A 25,233-nucleotide genomic window follows, 5' to 3' on the forward strand; every position below is an offset into this window, starting at 1 on the left:
TATATTTTTTAGAAGTAAATGCATGTTCTGCGAGGACAAAACCCCCCTTGGGCGAGACCACCACCGCTCCTAAATGAACATTTCTTTCGCAGAAGCTTCTTAAACGCTTCCTTGCCCGTTCTGTGCGCGCCACTTTGGGGCGCCGGCCATGAACCAAAGTAAGGAATGATCTTGCTGTATGCTGTAGTGCAGATTAAAAATTCGTCAAGCAATATTGGTCGATATATTTCTCCAATACAAGCACTGTTTAATGAACAGCTTTGACCGAGGTCTAGGGACCTGTCAAACTTGGTGGCGTGGCGAGCCAGGCAATTGTTAGCTCTATTAAGGGAGCCAAGTATAACAAGTATTATACTTTAATATATATTCAAGTAAATATAAGCACTATATTCATTTTATTTAATAAATGGATACTTGCACCCCCTCTCAATTTTGTATTTGAAAGTCTTAAAACATTTTCAATAAGTACTTTAAGTGTGCAGGCGATTAGTCACAATAACGTGGCTAAAGTATGTTAACCAGACCACACACTAGAAGGTGAAGGGACGACGTTTCGGTCCGTCCTGGACCATTCTCAAGTCGATTGCGAGATTATCAAATCTCAATCTACTTGAGAATGGTCCAGGACGGACCGAAACGTCGTCGTCCCTTCACCTTCTAGTGTGTGGTCTGGTCAACATGTACTCTAGTGTCTTAAAAGTGGACAAAATAGTTCCCCCTCGCGATTTTTTTACAGTCAACTACTTACTGAAGCATCTGGCACTAAACGCCATCTATCCCTAGATCTTCGGCAATCATAGTTTGTGTTAAATGGAAACAGACTAAGGAATTCGTATAGACTTTTTGAAGGCAATAATCTTCATCTTTCCTCACTAAACTTTGGGGGAGGGTAGGTGGGTAGCCATGATCACGTTCCGATCCCCCCCACACGATTATTTTAGGACTTGCCACCGGTTACCATCCGTCTAAATTATTTCTAGTACTTACCTCAAACAAGACTTTACTAAAGTAAGAAAGGGTGCCAGTAGTTTAAAACAGAGGTCTCTTGCGGACCAATTTTCCGTTAGAGACTTTCCCTAACTAGTAAGAATTACCTTCCGACACCGATTCTTCTGCCCCCTTCCCCTGGTTCATTGTGTAGTACTGGTCGACACGTGCCAGCGTGATGGGGGTGACTGGTAGATCAGGTCGAGTTTATAAATTTATTGCATCCCTGTAACCTTATTGAGTATGGAGCTGTGAGATCAGAGATCAGCTCTCAGACTTCAAGCAATGGGCCAGAGGGTGGAGGAGAGCTGGAAAGGAGGAGCTTTACCTCGACCTACTAATGGCCACCACCCGAGACCAGTCACCCTGCAAACTTTAGCGAGGTTCGCCCCCCAGTACTCTCTAACATCGAATTGGCTCAACTTTATAATTTTTAAAAAGGGTTTTAAAGAAATATCAATTTTAAAGCTTTTAATAAACACCTAATAAAAAATTTAAGACCAGCGACTATTTAGCACATTAATTTTACAATTTAGATCAATTCCAGCATTTTCTCCTACCCACAGAGGCAGAGCTGGCTAGCTTCAACCCAATGTTACCAGGTATAGTTTCCTTCTTCAGCACACGCCTGCCAAGTGAAGAGTGGTTGTACATAGTCGCTGTTAACCCGGGTTTACAGTGCCATTTATTTTTATTTACATTTAGTAGAGTAAACCGCCGTTCGCCTGGAGTGTAGCGAGGGCTGAAGAACTTCACACAACTGGGTTGTAGGGCGAGAACACGAACTCTGTCATCGTACGAGGTGATGTCTGCTTCTTCCCGTCACTGCCGGAGAGAAGTTAACACGTTAGTATTAAACGGGTTAGGGGGTAGAGTGTTAAACTACACAAGAGATGGCTATTATATCTCCACCCTTTCCCCTTTGTTTCCTACTGCAAACTCACGGAGATATAGGAGAAGTGAGGTCCACTTTGTGGATGGGGACGTGTATAGAGGTAGAGTCTGTCGCGCTGGCTACCGCAGAGTCCAAGCTCGTATTAATCTGCCGTGAGACATAATATTGGACAATCATAACCTTCATTTCCTCCCCAGGCATTATGGGCAAACTAGAGCATGTCATCTTGTCAAAATAAGCCTTCAAAAGCTGTGAAAGTTGAACTTACTTGACTATCATCAGTTTTAAAGAAGGGGTTCTCGAAGCTGGAGGTAATGTTAGGGTGGTGGGGGTTGGTGAGGTTGTATGGTGGGGGGTTGCCACTCATGGAGGGGTTTGTACTAGGGGCCGGACTCCCGTTAAGAATTGCCTGGTCACTTATCACACCGAAGGCCGGGTTCACGAACCGGAAACTCTGGTTGGAACTGAAACCGAGGAGGCAACATTAGGAAACCACGGATGGACCCATGAAAGAGTTAGAATCAATATTGCAACAAAACTAAGATTCACCCAAAAATCCAGATGCAGACACCGTACCCAAATTCAAATCTAAAACCCATTTCTAAAATTAGAAAATCTAAATCTGAAAATCAAAACCAAATTTTTTCCAAGACTCGCCTTCCACCTTTCCAGATTGTAAATGGTCTTTTCTTGTACCAGTAACATGCGCCGCCAACAGCAACCAAGGCGAGCAGCACCAAGAAGATGGCTATGATGTAGGTGGAGGAGGAGGACGAGGACGCCAAGGAGGAGACTCGCACTTCACACCGCAGACCGCGATGGTCGCTATCACACCTGCAGAATAAAGTTGTTTAGCACTTTTTACCACCATAAGGGGAAAAAAAAGGTGAAAAAGTTGGGGTGGGTGGGGAAGGGGGTACGAAAATTTTAAATTTGACTTGATACCCAAATCAAAATGGCCTTCCCCCCCCCCCCCCCCTCCCCAATTTTGCCAGACCATTAGAGAACTTATTTAATCCAAGGTACAAAACTTTACTTCTAGTTACCCATACCAAGTCTATACGAATGACATGACCACGAACACTGCTGAAGGAATAGAGCAGGAAACTAAATTAAAAGTTTTTTTTACTAGTGTTCGGAGTTGTGAAGGGCAGAACGCTCACCTGCAGACGAAGTCCTTGTCCGTGTGCGCCTCGCACACTTGCTCACCGTAACACGGGTGGTCCTTACAAGCCATTAACTGAAATTTAAACATTTCGATAATTATGTTCAATCTGAACAAAGATACTTCAGACACATCTATCTGCAAGAAATGTGTAGATTAGTAAATATGAGATCCACACCAGAGATTAGCCCCGTATGGGTTTTGCTTTGCACGTACGAAAGGAAACAATGAATTAAGAATACCAAATCTATCAACTGTACCAAGTCTTACCTCTACACATGATCCTGGATTGCCAGGATCTCCCTTGAAGCCGAGTGGACACACGCACTTCGCCGTGTCGTTATAAGCCGTGCACAGGTGTTTACACGACGAAGACTTACACTGGTTAGGACCTGAAAGTTAGTGTGTTTATGCTTTCAATATACTCAAAAGGCACTTTTATACTATCAACAAACTTTCACACAACCACACTGTAATTACATAGATTATTGGGGTATGAACTTCAAGAAGTTGACCCTGAACCAAGATAACCAAAGTCTTCTCCACTTACCAGCACCCACAAGCGGCAAGACGCTAAAGACTCCTGAACCATCAGAGGTCAGCTCCTTTATTTCACAGTCTGAGACGTCGTACTTTGAGCACCTGACGAGGTTACGGCGCTTAGAGTTGATCCATATGACCGTGTCACCCATCAAAGTCAGACCAACCGGAGAGTACACCTTTTAATAAGAAATTTAGTTTAAAAAAAAAAAGTGTTCCTTCCTCCCAGCATTCTATGTTCAAAAAGAAATCTTTTCTATTGCAATAATTACCCTGTCTTTCTGGACGAGTCGATGTCTGCTGCCGTCCCAGGCGACGGATTCCACAGTGCTGAGGGCCAAGTCTGTCCAATACACTCTGGTCTTTATCTCGTCCACTGCCACAGACCCACAGCGTACCACCTGCCGGACAGTCAGCCATGTTAGCCACAGAACCGTCCGCCACGAACCAGTCACCCTTCAACCTGAATAGTACTAATAACCCTCATCACGACTATGATTTTCTCATTGAAACACGACTAATTTCTGTGTAGTGTAATTAACTTTTTAATTATAAAATCCCCCAATCCCCGAAGCAACTAATCTTTAAACTCACGAAACTGTTTTAGAAATTGATTTCTTAAAACTAAACTTAACTATTTACGCTCCCCTATTTGAGCCGCAAGATTACTTTACCTTAATCTCCACCCACTATTAAGGAAATTATTAACACAAGTCGTACCTTGTGTTCCCTGACCACCCTCATGCCGGAGCCATCGACGAAGGTCGACACAATCTGAGCCTTTTCATCCTTTGGATCGATGGAGTTGCGGCAGGAAAACAATAGTCTGCTGCGGACTGCCAGGCTGGTGGAGGGTATGGTCTGGCCTGGAGCGTTGGTCACTATGCTGCACTTGCTACTTATGTCGCACATCTGTTGCAGCAACACGTAGGAAAGAAATAATTAAATTCGACAATGCCCGAAACGCTTTGCGTAATAGTGGCTTTAGGCATTGTATGTACTAGCCCTATCTATAAATCTATCACTTTTTAAAATCTCTTATGTACCTTTCCTAAATAAAGGATTTTATTTGAAAACAAAGTACTTATCAGAAGAAGGCACCAAACCGGGAAGGTTATGTAGCACCATCAAATGTGCAAAATAATCAGAGGGCGCTAAATATCATCAAGGATGAAGTATTTACACTAGTATTTATTAATTACATACTACTTCAAACTTAGGGCACTGAACCATTACTGAAAAACTTACCATGATCATCGAATGTCCCTTAACCTTCAGACTACTTTTAGTGCTTCTCTCTACTATCTTACTCCCCTCCCAAGATGCCAACTGGCCGCTGAAGTATTCCGAGAAATAAATATTCTTAGCGATTGGGTCGTAAGACAACCCTTTAGGATTGCTCCTTTTGTCCAGCAAAATTCTGCTTTTCATGTTGCTAGCTGCTTTACCCAACATAAAGGGCTCTAGGGCTATTACGCCTCTTCTCTCTGGAAGATTAGAGACCGCTTTCAAAGACAAGAATTTTTTTTAAACTTAAAATTTTTTAGTTTGAAGTCATTATTTTAGCTTTAATAGTGTAAAGTTGCATTCAAAAAATGTTTGCTAAAATGCAAATATCAAAGAGTCTAGAAAATACAAAACTACCTGCTCACAGATCTGTAGAAGTCACTTACTGTCCGTATAGATAATCATGTCGTTAACAGGATCGACAACAAAAGTGTCGATTGCCAGATTGAGGGAAGTGTCAGCCTTTCCTTTAATGTGAAAGTTGTGACCGACCATCACTAACCCCCCGGGCCGGGCCAGCACCACGAACTCCTCCCCGTCTGCAAGAGGATGGCCAAGTGCCCTGAGACATACAACTAGTGTGCTATAGGTCCTGCATATGATTAATGTACACTCCTGCATTAAAAAAATTGTCTTTTGGTGATTTTTAAGAAGCTAAAATTGACAGGTTGCTTTATGAGCGACTATCCAGGCTTCTATTGGTCAATTTTATTTAATTCATGTTTTTTTTAGGGGGGGAGGGGTTAATATCCTAAGTAGGAATTCTTTTTTACATTACCCGTTTAGTGAAAATGGGACTTTTTTAAAATTTATGGACCCATAAAGTGATTAATAAATACAATCTTCCAGCAGGAATGCATTTTCTTAATCATTCCTCCCCCCCCCCCCCTTCCCCTGCAAGTCTTCATCTGAATCAAGAAAGCCTTACAAAAAAAAAAAAAATCACCGCCTTACTGTTTGGCTTGCAGGTCCTGTTATCTGCCTGGAGGTTGTAGCCGGGAGCACAGCTGCAGAAGGTTTGCCGTCTCAATTTCACACACACATGACTGCAATAGTCTTCTTCACACACTGCATCGTCCTGAAGAGTTAAGTAAATGGTTCATTAGAATCTTTGTACCTTTATCACTCGCCATTTAACCATCTTAAATTTCTAATATTGTTTTTAGAATTTTGAAGCCAGTCTCTTCATTGCGCATATAGCTATATGTAGTTTTAATTTAGTGCCTTATGTGAAACTTTTTCAATCTTTAGTCTCTGAAGATCTACATTCGAGTTGCAGCTTGCTTTGCATTTTATTTGAAACTGAAATTTGCCCTATTACCCCATTTAAATCTGGTGAACCTTTAAAAATTATATTAGATATATAGTCTGATAATGACATTGTTATCGCATTTCAGAGTAAAGCCCCCACAAAAAAACCTAAGCCAAGCTTTAATACACTATCAATCCCTTCATTAATATTCTTTCAGCCATAATATATTTTTAAAACCTTCGATCGCTGCCTCCAAACTCACCGTCTAGGGGGGGCCGCTAATGTTGAACCAGAACCATATAACTCACCAGACACTCTTTTCCGTTCTTGCCCAGGTGGGAGCCGAGGTGGCACGAGCAGTAGCTGCCTGTAGGGCTGGGATGGCATACGTGTTGGCACCCGCCGTTGTTGGCACAGTGATTATCTGCCGGAAACTTTCTATAACTAGCACGGTTTGGAACAATGGGGTATTTAAGATTAAAACTCAAGTGTTACATCTAGCTCTATTTCAATCAGGCCTGGTCGACGACCGGGCCGCGAGGACGCTAAGCACCTCAAGGTAGCCAAGTCTTTAATGAAATGTAATCTAGTTTAGAATTTCGCATACAGTAAAATAAATCTTATACGAAGGAGCCCCGTTTCTCAAGGTCTACAGACAAAACGTCACTGTACTTGCCACAGAAGACTCCCTCGTCAGAACTGTCAAAACAGTCGCTGACGTTATTACAGAGCTTCTCCTTGGGTACACAGTCACCGTTCAGACACTGGAACATTCCTGAGCAGACTATGTTTTCTGGCAAGTCTGCTGAAGCAACTATAAAATTTCAGGCAAGGAAGAACTAAATTTAGTCAATTTATTTCATCTAGTGACATTTAAAGAATTTTAAGGAATATAAATCTGGATGTTAATCTAAAGGAATGTAAGATTTATTGCTGCCAGGCATATAGGAAGCAATTAGGAATAGGCAGCTCTATCCGGTCGCAGTTTAATAGATATTTAAGTACATTTACCTTCAATGCTATACAATTCGATGGTGGTTATGGGGGCCTGGGTAATAAACTGGTTCCTGAAGATTGTGCAGTTAGCATCGGGACCTTCGTCACTGCCGTCACCACAGTCGTCTTCACCGTCACACAGGAACCTGTACAAAAATCAATCGATCGATCTGTCAATCGATCAAGCCACCGAAGAAGTGGCACGGGCAGGAGTCGCCCATAACTGTACAAAGATAATCCCATTTTTATACCCTGGGCTAATTCTTCCCCTCAATTTTAACTACAATTAATCTAAGCTTTCCTCCGGCAACTGTTCCATTCTGGCAAACTGCTAGATATCAACCCAAATCATTAACATTAGTTTCTTGCTTTGACTAAAAACAATATTCCCCGGCCGCCTCCTTCCCTGGAACCTTCGGAAAAAATCTTTAGTTCCGTGCCAGCAACGCCGTTACTTACCACAACCCTCTTAGTATAGTTTAACGTAATTCATAAAAACTTGCCCTTTCGGTATGCAGCGATGCGAGTGACAGTGAAATTCTGTCTCGTGGCACTCCCAACAAATTTCGTCTTCCCCGAGTGGGCAATCTTCCTTGCCATTACACCTGTACAGAGATCAAAATATATTTCGAAGTGAACACATTAACTAAAGACTACTAGCAGCATTGACAGGTTGATACAATCCAGTTTGTCCCGTCAACTTACTCGTCCGAGTGGAATATACACACTATCTCTTTGTCGGGGGAGTTCGGCAAACACGCTATCATGTTGGAGGGACATGGTTCCGCGACTGGTTCAGCTGTGGAGCGGAGGGTGGAACATCTGTGCAAGCGTTCGTCAGAACCGTCACCGCAGTCGTCATCTCCGTCGCAGGTCGTGGAGAGCGCGACACATCTCTTGTTGTCGCATTGGAACTCCCAGGTTCCGCAAGTTTCTGCACATATTAAAAGCGTTTACATAAAACAAATCTACTAAAAACAAAACTTTCGTCACTAGCATCTTTTGTACCTCTTTAAACTGCACAGAAAACCTAGTTTTGTCTAGATTTAGAGTAATATTTGGTGGTGTTTAAATTTAATTTAGACAAGTTGGTAATAGACTGCCGGTGAAAAGTTTAGCCAGACTTCACTTACCAGGGCATCCCTCCTCGTCGCTGCCATCATTACAGTCCGTATCTTTGTCGCAGCGCCAGTTAAACGGAATACAGTTTCCTGCAACGAATGAAAATTTACATGCCATTCTCTTCCCGTCGCCCGCTCCCCCTAGCGAGGGGCTATTCATGAAGGGATTGTGTGATAGTCATTTATCAAATATTCTTAACTTTGGCATCAAAAGGAAGACGACATAATTGTACCACACGAGACAGTGAGACGAAGGTAGGCGAGGTGGCCACAGACACACACAGACACACACAGACAGACACACAGACAGACACACAGACAGACACACAGACAGACACACAGACAGACACACAGACAGACACACAGACAGACACACAGACAGACACACAGACAGACACACAGACAGACACACAGACAGACACACAGACAGACACACAGACAGACACACAGACAGACACACAGACAGACACACAGACAGACACACAGACAGACACACAGACAGACACACAGACAGACACACAGACAGACACACAGACACACACACAGACACACACACAGACACACACACAGACACACAGACAGACAGACAGACAGACAGACAGACAGACAGACAGACAGAGACAGACAGACAGAGACAGACAGACAGAGACAGACAGACAGAGACAGACAGACAGACAGACAGACAGACAGACAGACAGACTTGGTACTGACCGGTTCTGCAGGTAAACTGGTGGTCTGAACAGGACGTGGGGCAGTTTCTTTCGTCGGAGCCGTCCCTACACTCCTCTCTGTGGTCACACACCCAACTGAGGGGAATGCATTGACCCGAGCTGCACCGAAACTGATCTGAAGAGTCAAAAAGGGTTATTAACACATCTGATAGGAGGGGACTCGCGTACAATTTTTTCGCCAAGTTGACCCAAAATTAAATATTAGTAGACACGATTATTAAGACTTTATTAACTCTTCGTTAGCTTATTTGGTAGATTTAACTAAAGTTAAGAAAAGTAATTTAACAACTTGCCAATTTTGTGAATGTGATGCATTAAAGATTAAATTTAAATATTTTAGCCTTTATCTTTGTTGGATATACACAATTTATTGGTACTTTTCTTCCCCCCCCCCCTCCCATAGAGTAGTGACTGAGATAGTTATGCAAATTCCACGAACTCTTGGTAACAAAGTAGCCCCTCCCCCTCCAAGAGAAAACAAAAATACCAAGCTGGGAAAGGCTTCCGGTAGAGAATTTTACAAATATAGCGCAGATTCCTCCAGCCACTCCCTACAACAGTACCAGGTATCATAGTAGCACCAGGAGCCTTACTTTCACTACAAGTCTTGTTGCTGCACTTTGCCAGACTCTCATCGTTGCCATTCGGACAATCTGACACTCCATCACACGTCCACGACTCGTCTATGCAAGCCCCTGAAGAACATCTGAATTTCCCAGCTTCGCACTGCTCTTCCTTGTCGCAGCCTTTCTCATCCGCCCCGTCGACGCAATCGCGTGTCCCGTCACACCTGTCATGGGCGATCAACTGTCACTTCAGACAAGTCTAGCATTGAAGGTAACTTGGGCTAAGAATTTAAGACCAGAGGCCTTCAGACGCTACAACTTTTTAAACAAATCTTTTCCTTTTATTAGTTCTTATTAGATAAGTTTTAATCATTAAACTTAAAATTAAGAGATTTATAAATTGTCGAGTTAAGTATTCTTATTGCGACAATTTTTCATAAGAGTCAATTATCAATAAACATAACCCGACATTTAACAAAATTGGGTAAAATCAATTACAAAATAGAGATAACTTACATTATTATCTACTGTAAAAAAAATCTGGAGTTATGAGCCACTGAGTAGGCTTAAGTCACTAAAAGAAGTTTGAATTATTTTTACTAGTAAAGGCTTCACTTAAATCCAGACGATATAAAGTAGCACAAGTGGTATTTATAAGTGGTACTTTTATAAGTACCACTAGCAAAATACTGGTGGTGGTGGTGGGGGGGGAGGGGGGGGGGGAAGATAACAAGAGCCTTTAAAATCTTTATTGTAACCCCCCCTCATTCAGGATCATCAAATTTTCCTCCAATTGGAGGTAATTTGCAACAGTACTGCATCTATCTGTATAGAAAGGCGAGAGGGCGGAGCAGCTTTTAAAAGGAGCAATTTAGATCTCATTACTAAGTTTGGTCATTTACGGCAAATCGAGGCTCATTGAAAACTAGGATAACTTGCCTCCAGGAGGCGGCGATGCATTGTTTAGTGCCGGGGCAGAGGTAGAGTGTGCCGGAACAGTTGAGTGGGTTGCAGGTTACTTTGTCGCTTGCCAAGTCGTGGCCAGACTCGCACAAGCACACCTGTAACAGTCGCCAAGTTATTACCACTTATTGTATACTTTAGTCAACTATTAAAACCAAACTGCTCGAGTTTACGTGTTAATATTTACTAGTTAAATGAACTTGTGTAAATAGCTAACTAAAGTTATTAGAAACTAGAAAACCTATTATTTTAACCAAGTTACTGATGCAACAAAAAAAATCAGACTAGTTAAAGTATATAAACTTAATTTCTAAACACCCATTCCAGGATAGGAACAACTATGCTTTAAGTCTGTTTACCTTGTCAACGGCTTCGTTGCCGGTACACAGATGAGTGCAGTTTCCGTTGTTGTGGCGACAGGCATAACTCTCTGCGTTGATGGAGGCCTGTGGCTTCCACCCGATCTCCGTCATCCTCAATCCTCTTGCGGGGGCTTGGTCCAGGTCTAGAACAACCGTGTACATATAGTCTGTTAATCAATGACCTACAACGTAGTTTAGAAAATCCTAAATGGTTGTAGAAACTACTAGATACCTAGTTTAACTTTTGTGATAAATTATCCCCACATTTCTTGAATCTATACTGGGGAAGACTCAAAGTTGTTTTAGCGCACTTCCCAGCATTCTTTACTCGTATAAGAGATTTATAAGTAACTGCTCAACCGCCAGCACCCCCCCCCCCCTCCATCTTAAAATCCAACACTCTCCTCCCCCCTCAACACCACGGGTTCTGAAGCACATACCAAGTGATACAAACTTCTTGTTTTCTGCATTAACTTTAGCAGCGGAAAAAATAACGACCGATTTTTCAACGGACCACATCAAGTTTAAGCTTGTGGCTATGATGTCGACGGGGCTCCCGAAGTCTGGATTCATTGAAGGCGCCACCAAGATGCGTTTAGAGCCATCGGCTTCAACGCTCTCCACAGTTCCCCGACCATAGTCGCACCAATACAGCCGCTCTGGACCACCAAAGAGAAAATATTCAGTTTTTAGGCGATCACCGAGTATATTTAGCCAACACTTTAGTCTTCCAATATCTTCATTTACAGACAAACTCACCGATCATTGGGTCTCTGTCGAAGGCTAAAGACACGGGAGTGTTCAAATCCGTTGCAATAATCTTATTGCAATTCGAACCATCCAAGCCGCAACGCATTATATATTTATCATAGGTGCTGCCAGAAATGAAGATATACCTAGAAAATATGAAGCAACATTAGTCATCCGCCAGTGCTTTCCGTATGTAATACCTTCCATCTGTAATAAATCTTCAAAACCCACAAACAAAATAAGATGTTAAAGAAATTGAATTGAAATACTGTATTATGCACCCCATACCCATCCCGTGGGCGGTGGTGTAAAGGCCTACCGAAGCACAATCGGTTCAGGAACTGAACCCTCTAGTTTCGCTAAGTAAATAATGATGTTACAGTAACCAATATATTCCTCAGGTAGAGGGAAGACTCACCCAAGCACAGGTGCCACAGCAATATCTGAGGGGAAGGATAACTTTGAGACCAGTAATGTTCGGTGCTCGAGTGACCTTTGTCTCAGCCTCCCCATCTCTACGCCCATCTTCCCGTTCAACCAGTACAGGTTCCCACGCAGCCAATCTGTAGGAAGTCAAGTTTAAACTTCTTCGAAAGTTGGAGTTTTAGTCAATTCCTGCAGACAATCGGCACACCTAAAGAGCCCGCTTCATCGTATGTGTTGAAACAGGATACACCTAGAAAACTGCTTACATTAATATGCACAGCATTTTAGCACTTACTAATTAAAAAAAGGGAATTTTAACCCTTCCAGTGTATAGTTTATCAACTAGCTTATTGTTTATTACTATTCCATGCACTAAAGTAAGAGCATCTTTACTTATACCCTCACATGGGGACGCTGCCCTAATTTTCAGACTTATATAATTAGTAACGTTCATTTAATAAACCAGTATGTAGGTTTTTCTCCACTATCAAATTTTAAATTCCCTAATACCATTTTAACAGTTTGAATGTCACGAGACGATTGCCTCTTCACTGGCTCTTTGGGGAATTTGATAAACATTCAACCAAGTTCAAAAGGAAGTTATACCGTCAGTGATTCACCAGTGTATGTGGGCCTGCATAAAAAGTATTTGGTATCCGCTCTACGCCTTAAAACCCTTAGGGGTTTGAAGCCAAAGTTGCATTTCAAGTAGCGTATGTGGTTCATTACAGCAGGTTCGATTCGTCTGCATGCCTTCAATTTATATTCTCATTCAACTACGTTTTGTAGTTTAATTTTAAAATTTGAAGGCCTAGTATTACAGGTTTGTTGGTCTTCAAAATATTGCTCGCACCACCCAATCTTTTTAATTTGATTGTACATTAAGCACAAAACCATTTATCCAGCAATTGTCAAAAATATTCCCAGCCTTTGATAACTTTTCAATTCTTGGGCACACTTTAAACTTCGAGACATAGAAGTTAATTTCACGATCATTTATGCGAATATTTACTTTTTCGTCTTTAGTTAAATGTAAAACTAGATGCCTCCAACTTAAGTCCTAAGAATTGTTAATAGCCTATCACAAGTCTGAACACCCATAATACGTAACCACGGTTGAGAGGCTGGATCAAAGAACTGAAGTTCTAACCTCCACATTCTAAACTGATCTAGTACAAATTTAAACACTATTGTTTGCAAGCGCGTCAACGTGCAACCAAGTTCTTGAAACCTCCAGTTCCTAAGTCTGTGACAACAAAGACAAGACTTGTGTCCAGAAATAAACATTTACATCACAGTCGAGTCTTACCAACGGCCAGGCCGACTGCTTTGCTGTTGTTGACTAGAACGGCTGTGACTCCGTCAGAGATGCCGTAGATCATCTCCTTGTACAAGTCGCTCACCACCACCATTCCTGCAGGAGAAACCTCCGTTAATAAGGTCATAACAGACATTATCTATGTCTAGCAACATAGCTAATTAAATAACTTTAAAACTGCATTTTTTTGGCTTGTTAAACACTTGGGAATGTCAGTGAAGTATCACTTACGAATGTAAGTTAGTTCGTTAGCTTGCAAGTTCTTAAGAGCTTATAAGGGGTATTCATGTATACTACACCACACTCACTGTGGACAAGCACTACTGTTCCATATCAGTAGTATACACTACATATGTGCCATTAGTATTTTTAATGCATTAATAGGCTCCAAGAAAAATTCAACGTCAGTGAAAGTCACTTGAAGATATAATAGAATAATTTTTATTTATGGAATTTTGAGCAGATAAAAAATGCCTTAAGAAACAGGGTTTGGAAAATTAGTCGAGCCAAGCTTTGTTCACTCACCGAGCGTTGGTTCATAGTCCAAGCTTCCTATGGTATGAAACTTCAGGTCATGCCTCCAGGGACTAAGGGTATTCCGACCATACACTTGGTGGTTTATTTTATAAATCTTGTCATCAGTCGCCACCAGAGTCGCTGTCAAATCTTCCTCTTCTATAAGAGGAATTAAAAATGCAGCTTAATATGCAAACATTAAAAACCAGATTTATTAAAACCGCCATTGTTTCACGTGAAAAAGTAATCCCTTAAGCCACTTGCTATGTTGTTAAGAGTCGAGTAGTACTGGTTCAAGACGTACCAACACAAGTGCGTTTGTCTGATCCGAGCTTCATGGTGTAGGAAGGACAGGCACAGATGTATTCGCTGGCAGAGGTGGGGGACAAGAGGCACAGACTGCTACATGGATGGTCTCTGCACGGGTTTGTTCCCTGACAATTTAAAATTTTATAGCTACAGTGTTCTTTGTCCCCTTTTCAACACCAATAAAAAATGGAAACTGGCTGAACGTAAACTAGAAAAAAGGTTTAATGTCAAACATCAAGCTATGTGATATGACGGCAAATGTATTGTTAATATGCTATTGACGGCATACAAATTTCCTAAACTACATTCCTGTCTTATGAAACTTTGGTTTAAGGCAGTTCTTTTGACAAAGGCTTTGTTTCCGACCCTAAATCAAAACTATGCATGCAGTATACAAGATGAAAACAGACTAATGGAACACTTTCGACTTTATTTTCCCAATACTAATTTAGGTATGGTTTTAAAATATTAATATTTGTTAAATCAGTAGTAAAGAACTGAAGATTCAAACAGTTACTTGCCAAGATATTCAAGCAAGTTACCACTGGTGCACCAAGCTAATCACTGGCCAGCGTACTTCAGACAGCTTTAGTAATATTCCTTTTATGTAAAACAAAACACTAAAGCTTTAAATTTCAAAAAGTTTTAATGTTGAGGACTGGGAAGTTTAGGCAAGAATTTGGTACCCTCAACTAGAGTAGACATCCCGGCCAGCACCAAACTAGCCAGAAAAACTCACCTGGTTCAGCATGTCTGGATGGAAAACTACCAGACCAAAATAGTCGTGCTCTGTGCTTCCCTTGAGGACCGTCTCTACGTGTTTCCCGTTTCGTTTCAAGCAAGAGCGGATGTGGTCGTGGTTCCAGTCTGTCCAGTAGAGGTACTGGTTCCACACGCCCAGGGCATAGGGATGGTTCACTGCAGCATCTACCAATTGCTGAAACGCCAGAATCCATTAATGTTCTATTACGGTTTGCAAATCAACTTTTGTATGACCAAGACATCTTAGTATTAAAACATGTCCCGACATGTCTAGGGGGAAAACAAATGTAATGCACTTAGGCACCAAGATTTTAAGAATGACCCATAACTAAACTACCCCTTCTACAGATCCCAACCTTTCTATCCGTGCCGTCAGTCCTGATACTGTAGGCAGCGTCCTCTCTGGCATCCAGCCAGTAGAGGCGTCCAGCAGGCTGGTCCAGGGCTATAGCATTAGGCCAAGTTATACCCTTAGAGACCAGCACCGTTTGCCTAGACCCGTCCATGCCAGCCTTCTCTATGAGAGAACTTTCTACGTCCGACCAATACATGTACCTGCAGGAACCAATATCCATTAGTTCCATTGAAGAGTATCTTACTACAGTGACGCATTGGCATATACAACAATGGAGGGCCAAAGATTATCTAACTTATGGAATATGATTTGTTTAAAACTTTAGAATTGAGCAAATATATAGAAAACACAGTTTCAAACCAAGCCTTGTTATGGCACAAAGTTCGGTCAAATTTAGTTAGACATTTAACCTAATTCCGTTCAGCTTTTTAGCTCGCCCCAACTCTGAATTTAAACAAAATAAACTCTTGGTTAAAAAACTTTACAAATTACTTTGACATCGTTTATCTAGGATAATTGCCATGTAAACACGTCCCCCTAAACTAGAAAATTTGTAAAGCAAGCACACATTTAACCAAGTTAATGAGAGCCTCAAGAGATCATCGCAGGGTTCCCCCCCCCCCCCCTGGAATCAAACCGTCTATTTTCCGCTTGTAACAACGTAATTAAGTTTTTACATCTTGGCTTAACGTGTTCATGACGTATTAGAATATTGTTACAACTTGCTATATTAGTTGTTATAACTGGTTAAGAGGCGTTAAAACTTGTTCGAACGTTGTAGGTTTGGTGTGTGTTTGGTGAGCCCCCTACCTATTCCTCATGTCCAGCTGTATCCCCCGGGGGTGTTTCCTGTCCTCAACCACGACGTAGCACAGGACCCCGTCCAGGGAACACGCCAGGATCTGACCATTGTTAGGATCTGTGAGGTACAGGTTCCCACCCAACCAGTCCACCGCTAAACCTTCTCCAATGCCAATACCTGAAACGTATACAGATGGACAGTTTCCATTTCAATGCACATCAAATTAGTGTAAAAACTTCGGCCTAATCAATTTAAAATTTGCAGCTTTTTCAAGTTATTACTTTGCTAGGTTTATTATACCTATTTTAATATTCGACAATTTGATAGTTCTGATGTCCTTTCTTAGCCTCAACGGCTATGTAGTTATTATTCAATTAAAGTGTCAGAGCTGCAACTTTGGTTATAAATTGTTAATCAAATTATCAATTACACTTAATGCAAGTGCCCTTTCCTGCTAGGCCTACACCTTTCCCCCCTCCCCTCAAGCCAGAGCCCAGGAGCCGCACTTACCATTATTTATGACAAGTTTTGGGACCTCTTCCCTTTTCATGCTCACTTTATGGATTCCGTCACCGGCGCTAAAGAATAGAGTTTCATCTATTGGGTTGAGTGCCAGACCAATGATCTGGGGAATAAAGTTCAGTATACATATGGAAACTAGTTCAAAACACATTTGTAAACAAACACTAATACACTTACAAACTTTTCTGCCAGAAACGACACAAATTCATACCATATCGTTGCCTTCTATTATTTCCCTGTAGAAGGTATTGCGGACGTTAATCACCCTCACTCCCTTGTCTTGGGCGAAGAACAAGAGTGCTGGAGCGTCGTCTGGAAGATTTGTCACATTGGTTTATACAGTTAAGGCACTAGAAAACCATGATCTTCAGTTTAAACAGGAAAAAATTAAGATTTATAAGGATACTTTTAGAGTGTCAACTTTCAGTAGCTTTAACCACGCCAGTCATAAAAGACTTACGATAAGGTTTAGAACGTATAAAAGTAAATATTACGCTTAATGTGTCTTAGCTTGTTCACTTTCACCCATGGTGAAATAAACCAATTTCTGTATCAAGTATAGTCTTTTTTTTTAACGTATAACAAATCTTTTTTTCCCCTCAGGCCAGCACAGGGAGACTTACTTCTAGCCACGCAGGAGGCGTTGTCTGACTGGAGGTTGTACATCTGATGACAGTCACAGTGATAGCCGCCTTGTACATTGATGCAGAAGTGGTCACATAAGCTCACATTACCCCGACACTCGTCCACGTCTGAAGCAAGAATGCCACTAAAAATTAATCTCAAACGTTCCAGTCAGGCCTGTACGCTTCATATGCACTAATGTTATGGAAAGTGTGCACAATATATCAATCCCACTGACCACTAAAGGGGGTGCTCACAGACCTTCACAGATACCGCTTGAGCGAAGTGTCAGGCCAGACGGACACACGCAGTGAGGGCCTCGCGGGGTCATGTAACATTGATGAGAGCAGTCGCCGTCTTTGCACCTGTCGTCTGAAAAACAGTGATTCTTTGGTTAGTCATTTACTATCAAACTCTGGTCAACTGCTACCACTTTTATAACTTTACCAGCTGAATAGAGTGCCTCTTCGAACCAGCTTTATTTTAATTTGCATAATTACACTTAAATTGGGTAATTTATTAACATTGCTGTTTAACTACAGTTACCTCTTCCATTAAATAAAATCCAGAAGCTAATTTCGAGAAGCCACATTGTACAGGCATGCGTCTGATGCAGTATTTCATTTAACCTGCTGGCAACCGGGAATGTTTACCCTTCAAAAATAAACTTGAAAGTTAACTTGAGTATACCCATTCACATTATGTAAAGTATATCTTGACAGGTCAGATTTACCAAGATTTGTATTAATCTTTATACTAATCCGTTTTAAGGAGGCCAGACGTTTAAGCCTAGCCTCGTTAAACTTTCTAGTATTAAACCATTTCACGAGTAACAGGAAGGGGGAAGGGGGTGGGGTTCCCCCACCTCTCCAATTCATGAAGCCCCTCTTATGTACAGAGTTATTCAGTCAGATTGACTTTTGCATTAAAATATTTTTATTCAGAAGAGATTTTTGTTTTATAAAAAAAATTGCATTCCGGTCGCTGTCTTCCGATTGCGTGACGGATAGGGAATGTGCGTGTTAATAAGACTTAAGACTAAAAGTAGACTTCAGTTTAGACATGTTTATCACTAGTAATTTACTACAATAATTATTAGTAACAGCAAACCTCTGATATATATTAACTTTTGCTGAATCAATAGTTCCAATACTAAGTGGTATTAGTTTTAGAGCAGGTGAGAATTCTAAAAGGAAAATTTTCAATATTACAGTGGCACAAAACATTAAATTTGTTAAGAGCTTCAGTGCACCATTTTATTTATTACTTCTCCCACGAAATGGAGTGGAGTGAAGGAGTCTAGGAATGATTTATACCACATGTTTAACAATCATACAGTAATGTAAATTCTGAATTGCGGTACTTCAACTTTACGTCTTACTATTAATAACCCGTACTTTATACAACAGTTTAATAGCCAATATCGAGGCCACAAAGGATTTCAGAAACACGAATAAACGCCTCTCCAACCTCTCCCCCCTTCTGCTATGCTGCCAGAGTTGCTCAACATGGTAGTTATTACATTAAAAGGACTGCGAACTATGCAAAGCAATTACGCTTGCCCCCACAACTATCTACCCTCCTCATCACCTTCCCTACCTACCGCCACCCTCCCCACCATCTTCCCTACCTACCGGGACCCTCCCCACCATCTTCCCTACCTACCGGGACCCTCCCCACCATCTTTCCTACCTACCGCCACCCTCCCCACCATCTTCCCTACCTACCGGGACCCTCCCCACCATCTTCCCTACCTACCGCCACCCTCCCCACCATCTTCCCTACCTACCGGGACCCTCCCCACCATCTTCCCTACCTACCGGGACCCTCCCCACCATCTTCCCTACCTACCGCCACCCTCCCCACCATCTTCCCTACCTACCGGGACCCTCCCCACCATCTTCCCTACCTACCGGGACCCTCCCCACCATCTTCCCTACCTACCGCCACCCTCCCCACCATCTTCCCTACCTACCGGGACCCTCCCCACCATCTTCCCTACCTACCGGGACCCTCCCCACCATCTTCCCTACCTACCGCCACCCTCCCCACCATCTTCCCTACCTACCGCCACCCTCCCCACCATCTTCCCTACCTACCGGGACCATCCCCACCATCTTCCCTACTTACCGGGACCCTCCCCACCATCTTCCCTACCTACCGGGACCCTCCCCACCATCTTCCCTACCTACCGCCACCCTCCCCACCATTTTCCCTACCTACCGGGACCATCCCCACCATTTTCCCTACCTACCGGGACCATCCCCACCATCTTCCCTACCTACCGCCACCCTCCCCACCATTTTCCCTACCTACCAGGACCATCCCCACCATCTTCCCTACCTACCGGGACCCTCCCCACCACCTTTCCTACCTACCGCCACCCTCCCCACCATCTTCCCTACCTACCGGGACCATCCCCACCATCTTCCCTACCTACCGGGACCCCCCCCCCCATCTTCCCTACCTACCGGGACCCTCCCCACCATCTTCCCTACCTACCGGGACCCTCCCCACCATCTTCCCTACCTACCGCCACCCTCCCCACCATCTTCCCTACCTACCGCCACCCTCCCCACCATCTTCCCTACCTACCGGGACCCTCCCCACCATCTTCCCTACCTACCGCCACCCTCCCCACCACCTTCCGCCACCCTCCCCACCATCTTCCCTACCTACCGGGACCCTCCCCACCATCTTCCCTACCTACCGGGACCCTCCCCACCATCTTCCCTACCTACCGCCACCCTCCCCACCATCTTCCCTACCTACCGCGACCCTCCCCACCATCTTCCCTACCTACCAGGACCCTCCCCACCATCTTCCCTACCTACCGCCACCCTCCCCACCATCTTCCCTACCTACCGCCACCCTCCCCACCATCTTCCCTACCTACCGCCACCCTCCCCACCATCTTCCCTACCTACCGCCACCCTCCCCACCATCTTCCCTACCTACCGGGACCCTCCCCATCACCACCATACTCACCACATCTGCCTCCCTCGTCGCTTCCATCATCACAGTCTCTCCTACCATCACAAGTCTCCTCAGGAGAGATACAGTCTCCTGAGAGACACGTGAAGTGTCCAGGATTCGACAGGCACTTTACCTTTCCTGCAGAGCACAGCACTTTTTTAGAAAGTATTACCGTAAAGAAATTTAGGGTTCAAGCAGAGAAATAACCATATATTCAATTATTATCGTCTATCAATAGTTCTGAAGGACACTACGACCCTTCGAACACTGTTAATGGTTACTTTTGAATTACGGTAAAGGGCAGGAAAACCAGGGGGGGGGGGGGTAGTAATGCCACTTTGATCTACGCCTCAAGGGGCCGGGGAACTCTGACCAATATTCCAAATGTTAAAATTTCATATCTAGCCATTTGTGGCAGTTTTCAATGCCTTTCTGAAAACAGAGCAACAGACTGAAATTTAAACTGGCGTTTAAAAATATCTGAAGCGTCAAGTAGTCAGTCTTCCTGCCTCTGACAAGACCTGATCATCCAGTCTAATTGTGGACAAAGAAAGTGTTGCTCTGCTTTGAAACCAACAACCCAGTTGGTTTCCTATCAAGGAGAAAAACGTTGGATCGAGGGAGAGATCAGAGGAAAAAACTAAGTTACCTACCACACTGCTCTTCATCATCACCCTCAGGACAATCCTTCTCGTAGTCGCACACCAAGTTGGCAGAGATGCAGCTTCCACCTCGACACAAGAATTGGTGCTTTAAACAGGTTGTAGTCGTCTGGAAATAGCAAGATTTAAAGTAAAATCTGCTTTTCTTCCCCCAAATTCAAGAGTAAACTAGTACAATAGGATTAAATATTCACATGGAAAACACTAAAGAAAACTTATACAAGGAAATCTTATTCTTCCCAGCATACCCAGGAACTTTTCAATAGAATATATATTCTGGTATTAGGCCTATGTCAGGCGGTAGTTCGTGTCGGGTATTAAAAATAAAATTATGCAAACCAAAATCCCAATAGATTAATGGCAGTAAAATTGCAGTTTCACCTACTCACTTTCCAGCTCGTGAATGTTAGGGTCTTTGAACCACAACACAAATTTACGATCGATAGCTTTATAATAAAGCTGGTATGTAAAGTTTAATTTTATCAAAGCTTAATGAAAGTAAAGCTAAAGCTATACGCGTGATAGTTTAAACCAGTTAGTAGTGTTTAAAAAGTCATAATCTTGTCACGCAGAACAAAATACTTTAGAGAAGTCTTAAAAATGTCCACTTTGAATTTGTTGGAATTTGCAATTTAAACTTTTATCGGAATAGCATTCATTTAAGATCTTTGATACCCAATTAATATATCTTTATCAGGACAAGATATCAATCTAGGAAAGTTCCGCCCAAAAAATTGTAGAAATGCCAACTCTTTCACATACAAATGATTGTGCAACCAACATTAGCTAGTGGCATTATGATCTATTTCAAGGAACCAGGCCAAAGTATAGTTCAAGTAAATGACCAAGACAAAGCAACAGGTACTGACCGTACAGTTGTGCTCGTCACTGCCGTCGTTACAATCCGCCTCACCGTCACACCTCCAAGTGGCAGGTATACAGTTACTGCTCTTCGTACACGAGAACTGGTAGTTCTTGCACAGTCCATTCTGTTAAATTAAAATTATCAATTTAAGGGCCATTTTAGTTTGCTAAAAGGTGTACCCATGGGTGCCCAGGTACATCTTTAGCAAATTCTAACCCCCCCTCCCCTTCGTCATCTTTAGCCCTATTTTCATTACTCTAAATCCATCGTCTGAAGATTTTATCGAGACGCGCAGGTAAACTGCGGGGGTAACTTTAGTTTAAAAGCTATGCGCCATTTCCTCACTGCACAAAATATCACAAAAGGGATGGGGAAGCCCCACAGATTGAGATCACAAACCAAACTTTTTTTTAAAGTTACTGAAGGGAAGAAACACTTACCAATGGTCTGGCCTTCATCCTCTGACGAAGATTTAATAGCGTAGATGAACAAAGTATTTAAACTACTAAATTTATTCTTTATTACTAGTCTGACTTAGACAAGTAATTGCCAAACTTCAATTCCATTACACCTCCCTTTGTGGATTACTAAAAAAATTTTACCCAAACCACCTTCCCCTTTAATGTTTTCACCAACAGATTTTAACAATTGCTGGCTTTGTTAATCCTATTATATGGTTATCTTTACATAGCTCTATAGCAGGTAAACAAGCTTTCGAGTAAATGGGGCTACCACCTCCAAATTTATTAGGAGGCAAAAGTAATACGAGAGAATTTGTATTTACTCATTATTTTAAGTGTCGCTCATGCCAACACTTAGAATAATGAAAGTGCTGGTAAACTAGACTGACCATGGTGCAGTTGTGTTCGTCGGAGAAGTCTAGACAGTCAGGCGAGCCGTCACACCAGAAGTTCCGGCTGATACATTCCCCATTGAGACATTGGAACATCCGCCTCTTGTCACACACTGATGGCCGAGGCGAGGCTGTGGAGACGATAGGTAGCCAGTATGTCAAGTGTTATTATGTCATGACAAAGATCTAATTTACTGGGTAAACAGTCTGCTAGACTAGATAATCATTCACGAGGCCTGATCACATTGATTTATGTACATAAAGGTTGAACCAAGAAGGTAGGCAAGGTAAACAAATCTAGTATTAGAAGTAAGGATGCTTTACCACAGATTAGTAATCTGGGAACTTTTAGGGGTAGTGAAGGCTTAGTTTGGGTGGGGTGGGGGGGGGGGGTTAGAATGTTTAACAATACAGAAATAACATATGCATTTCTTATCCGTTTACTTTCAATTAAATTCACACAACTGCTAGAGGATACAATGGATATGAAGAAAAATTCAGACAAATTAGGCAAGATTTAAAGTCTTTGTAAATTTGTCAACAATCCTATGCCTACCAAGATCATCTGTCAAGAAGATTAAGATAAAGAACACTACCCTCTGCAGCCATACAATCAAGAATCCATGTAGAGGACAGTCTTACCAACGTCTGAGCGGGGGAATGTAGTTTGGTTTCGAGTCTGTGTGCTTACGGAGTCGCCGACATCTTTATCCTTTTTAGTACTTTTTGACCCGTCAAGAGCCCGGCGCCTCGAAGCTATGTGGTTGGCTGCGTTGCTTGTGCTCCAGGAGAGAGGTTCAGAGATCTTTTCTGATTAAGAAGAATATTCAGAGATGTTAGACGACTTGCCGAGACGCTAACCTGATGTATTCTATATTATACCACATGTATAACTAAGTTTCATATACATACCTCTACCAAAAACCTTAGATATTAAATGATTAAAAGTATATCTGAACGAACACATTTCAAATTAAGAGTAATTTACCCCCCCCCCCCACTCCCTGCAAAAGACAAAATTTGACAAATCCATCAGGCAAAGATTCATTTCAGCAAGTCAAGACTTAGCTTACCGACTGACGTTATAGCAAGAGGTGTCCGCTTGAGAGAGTCGTCCGCATGCGTACTGCGTGTCCTGACCAGGGGAGTGGCTGAAGGAACATAGGGTGACCTTCTCGTGTTTGGTATTATGTTGAGAGCGAGACTGTCACGCCACGGTGGGCCTCCACCCCCTCCTCTGCCACTGTCTCTGCCTGTTACAGGAGGATTGGGTATCGGTAATTAACAGGTATTGTGAGTGGTAGTTACAGCATCTACCTAAATTTTCTATTTTGAAACAAATTAGGGCCATGTATATAGTCTACAGGAATTTTACCATACTACAAAACTCCATTTGTGTGTATATATATTAAAGCTTCTCAATATATCTAAATGCCCTCTAAATTCACCGTGTCCAAACGGTTATCTTTTCGAAGCATCTTTAGTCATTTTGAACAATTATCTTCAAAATTCTCTAAATTTTGACAAATCTGGAGAATTCACACAAGTTATTTTGTACTATCAAACTGCCGCCAAAGCTATACAACGGGTTAGCAAACTCAAAATGAATAATAAATTTTCAAGACAAAGCGTGAAGCCATTACGACTATACAACACTTATGAAAATCAGAAGAATAATCAGATGGGGACCGACGGAAAGAATTGTGCCCAACCACTTTCAGTCGGGGATTGAACGCAGACTTGCAGGAAGAGAGACAGTCGTTCTACCACGCACGCAAAGTCATACGCCTCGCGAATGAAGATACGAACATCAGCCACAAATATCCAACAAGAAATCAAACACAAGAAACTTTATAAAATAAAGTCATCAAGTGTCTCCCTCGCCTTTCCAAAGAGGAAAAAAACCAACACCAGTTTAACACTTTCCCCAATACATCCCACTCTCCCTAACACCTATTCTAGCCCCATTTCACTCACCTGGAGCGTTTAACATAGCATGGGTTGCCTGGAGACCCACGAGAAAGAGAGCCAGAGCCACGCAACGAGTGATCTCCACCATGGCGTCACACTCCGTCCCAACACACGAGAGCCTCAGTAAGCAGCGGTGACTGAGTATCAACCCCCACTACCGGCCCCACCAAGACGCGCTTTCAATAACTGATATGCAACTACCAGTAGAAAGGTTGAAATGACTAGCTAGCAACTCCGCGCTGAGGCCCCACAGGTTCGTGGTTTTGACGCCAGATGACTCTGATGGCATTATTTTTTGTCGATGTTCAGCACAAGCAACGTTGCAGCAACCTCGTGGCGAGTTTAGATATTTTACTGACAATATTTACATGGGGGAGGATCATGAGGCGGGAGATATATATATATATATATATATATATATATATATATATATATATATATATATATATGTCGTACCTAGTAGCCAGAACGCACTTCTATGCCTACTATGCAAGGCCCAATTTGCCTAATAAGCCAAGTTTTCATGAATTAGTTGTTTTTCGACTACCTAACCTTCCTAACCTAACCTAACCTAACTTTTTCGGCTACCTAACCTAACCTAACCTATAAAGATAGGTTAGGTTAGGTTAGGTAGGGTTGGTTAGGTTCGGTCATATA

The 25,233-nt window shown here is 42.5% G+C and overlaps 1 protein-coding gene across 4 annotated transcripts; it reads right to left on the minus strand.

Moving 5' to 3' along the window:
• Positions 1-1,443: 1,443 nt before the first annotated feature.
• LOC123770807 (vitellogenin receptor) lies at positions 1,444-24,731 on the minus strand. Of its 4 annotated transcripts, none has more exons than XM_045762969.2 (42): positions 24,583-24,731; positions 23,679-23,858; positions 23,248-23,415; positions 22,603-22,736; positions 21,757-21,876; positions 20,879-20,996; positions 20,238-20,363; positions 17,511-17,621; positions 17,249-17,377; positions 16,837-16,937; positions 16,614-16,728; positions 16,112-16,280; positions 15,303-15,501; positions 14,924-15,121; positions 14,180-14,309; positions 13,885-14,034; positions 13,351-13,455; positions 12,034-12,178; positions 11,625-11,761; positions 11,306-11,524; positions 10,863-11,008; positions 10,480-10,601; positions 9,568-9,764; positions 8,955-9,089; positions 8,256-8,333; positions 7,828-8,056; positions 7,626-7,727; positions 7,138-7,268; positions 6,803-6,928; positions 6,435-6,550; positions 5,829-5,952; positions 5,261-5,413; positions 4,836-5,074; positions 4,308-4,499; positions 3,860-3,988; positions 3,598-3,766; positions 3,318-3,439; positions 3,046-3,122; positions 2,540-2,716; positions 2,151-2,346; positions 1,932-2,029; positions 1,444-1,812 (listed from the first exon to the last, which is right to left on the minus strand). In XM_045762969.2, exons 1-42 carry the CDS (start codon positions 24,662-24,664, stop codon positions 1,740-1,742), a joined length of 5,967 nt encoding a protein of 1,988 aa, XP_045618925.2. In that variant the 5' UTR covers positions 24,665-24,731; the 3' UTR covers positions 1,444-1,739. The 4 variants fall into 4 exon arrangements, with proteins under 4 accessions (XP_045618925.2, XP_045618924.2, XP_045618923.2 ...); XM_045762968.2 differs by having other exon boundaries at positions 6,803-6,931; XM_045762967.2 differs by having other exon boundaries at positions 6,803-6,940.
• Positions 24,732-25,233: the final 502 nt, after the last annotated feature.

Source organism: Procambarus clarkii, chromosome 56, assembly GCF_040958095.1.
Source record: "Procambarus clarkii isolate CNS0578487 chromosome 56, FALCON_Pclarkii_2.0, whole genome shotgun sequence".
In the NCBI taxonomy this organism is placed as follows: domain Eukaryota; kingdom Metazoa; phylum Arthropoda; class Malacostraca; order Decapoda; family Cambaridae; genus Procambarus; species Procambarus clarkii.

Coding starts and splice junctions, on each gene's coding strand:
- LOC123770807 (XM_045762967.2), bottom strand. CDS start 24,664: ATGGTGGAGATCACTCGTTGCGTGGCTCTGGCTCTCTTTCTCGTGGGT. Junction 22,737..23,247: donor ATTCCCCCGCTCAGACGTTG/GTAAGACTGTCC, acceptor TCGTCTCCACAG/CCTCGCCTCGGCCATCAGTG. Junction 15,122..15,302: donor CTGACGGCACGGATAGAAAG/GTTGGGATCTGT, acceptor CTGGCGTTTCAG/CAATTGGTAGATGCTGCAGT.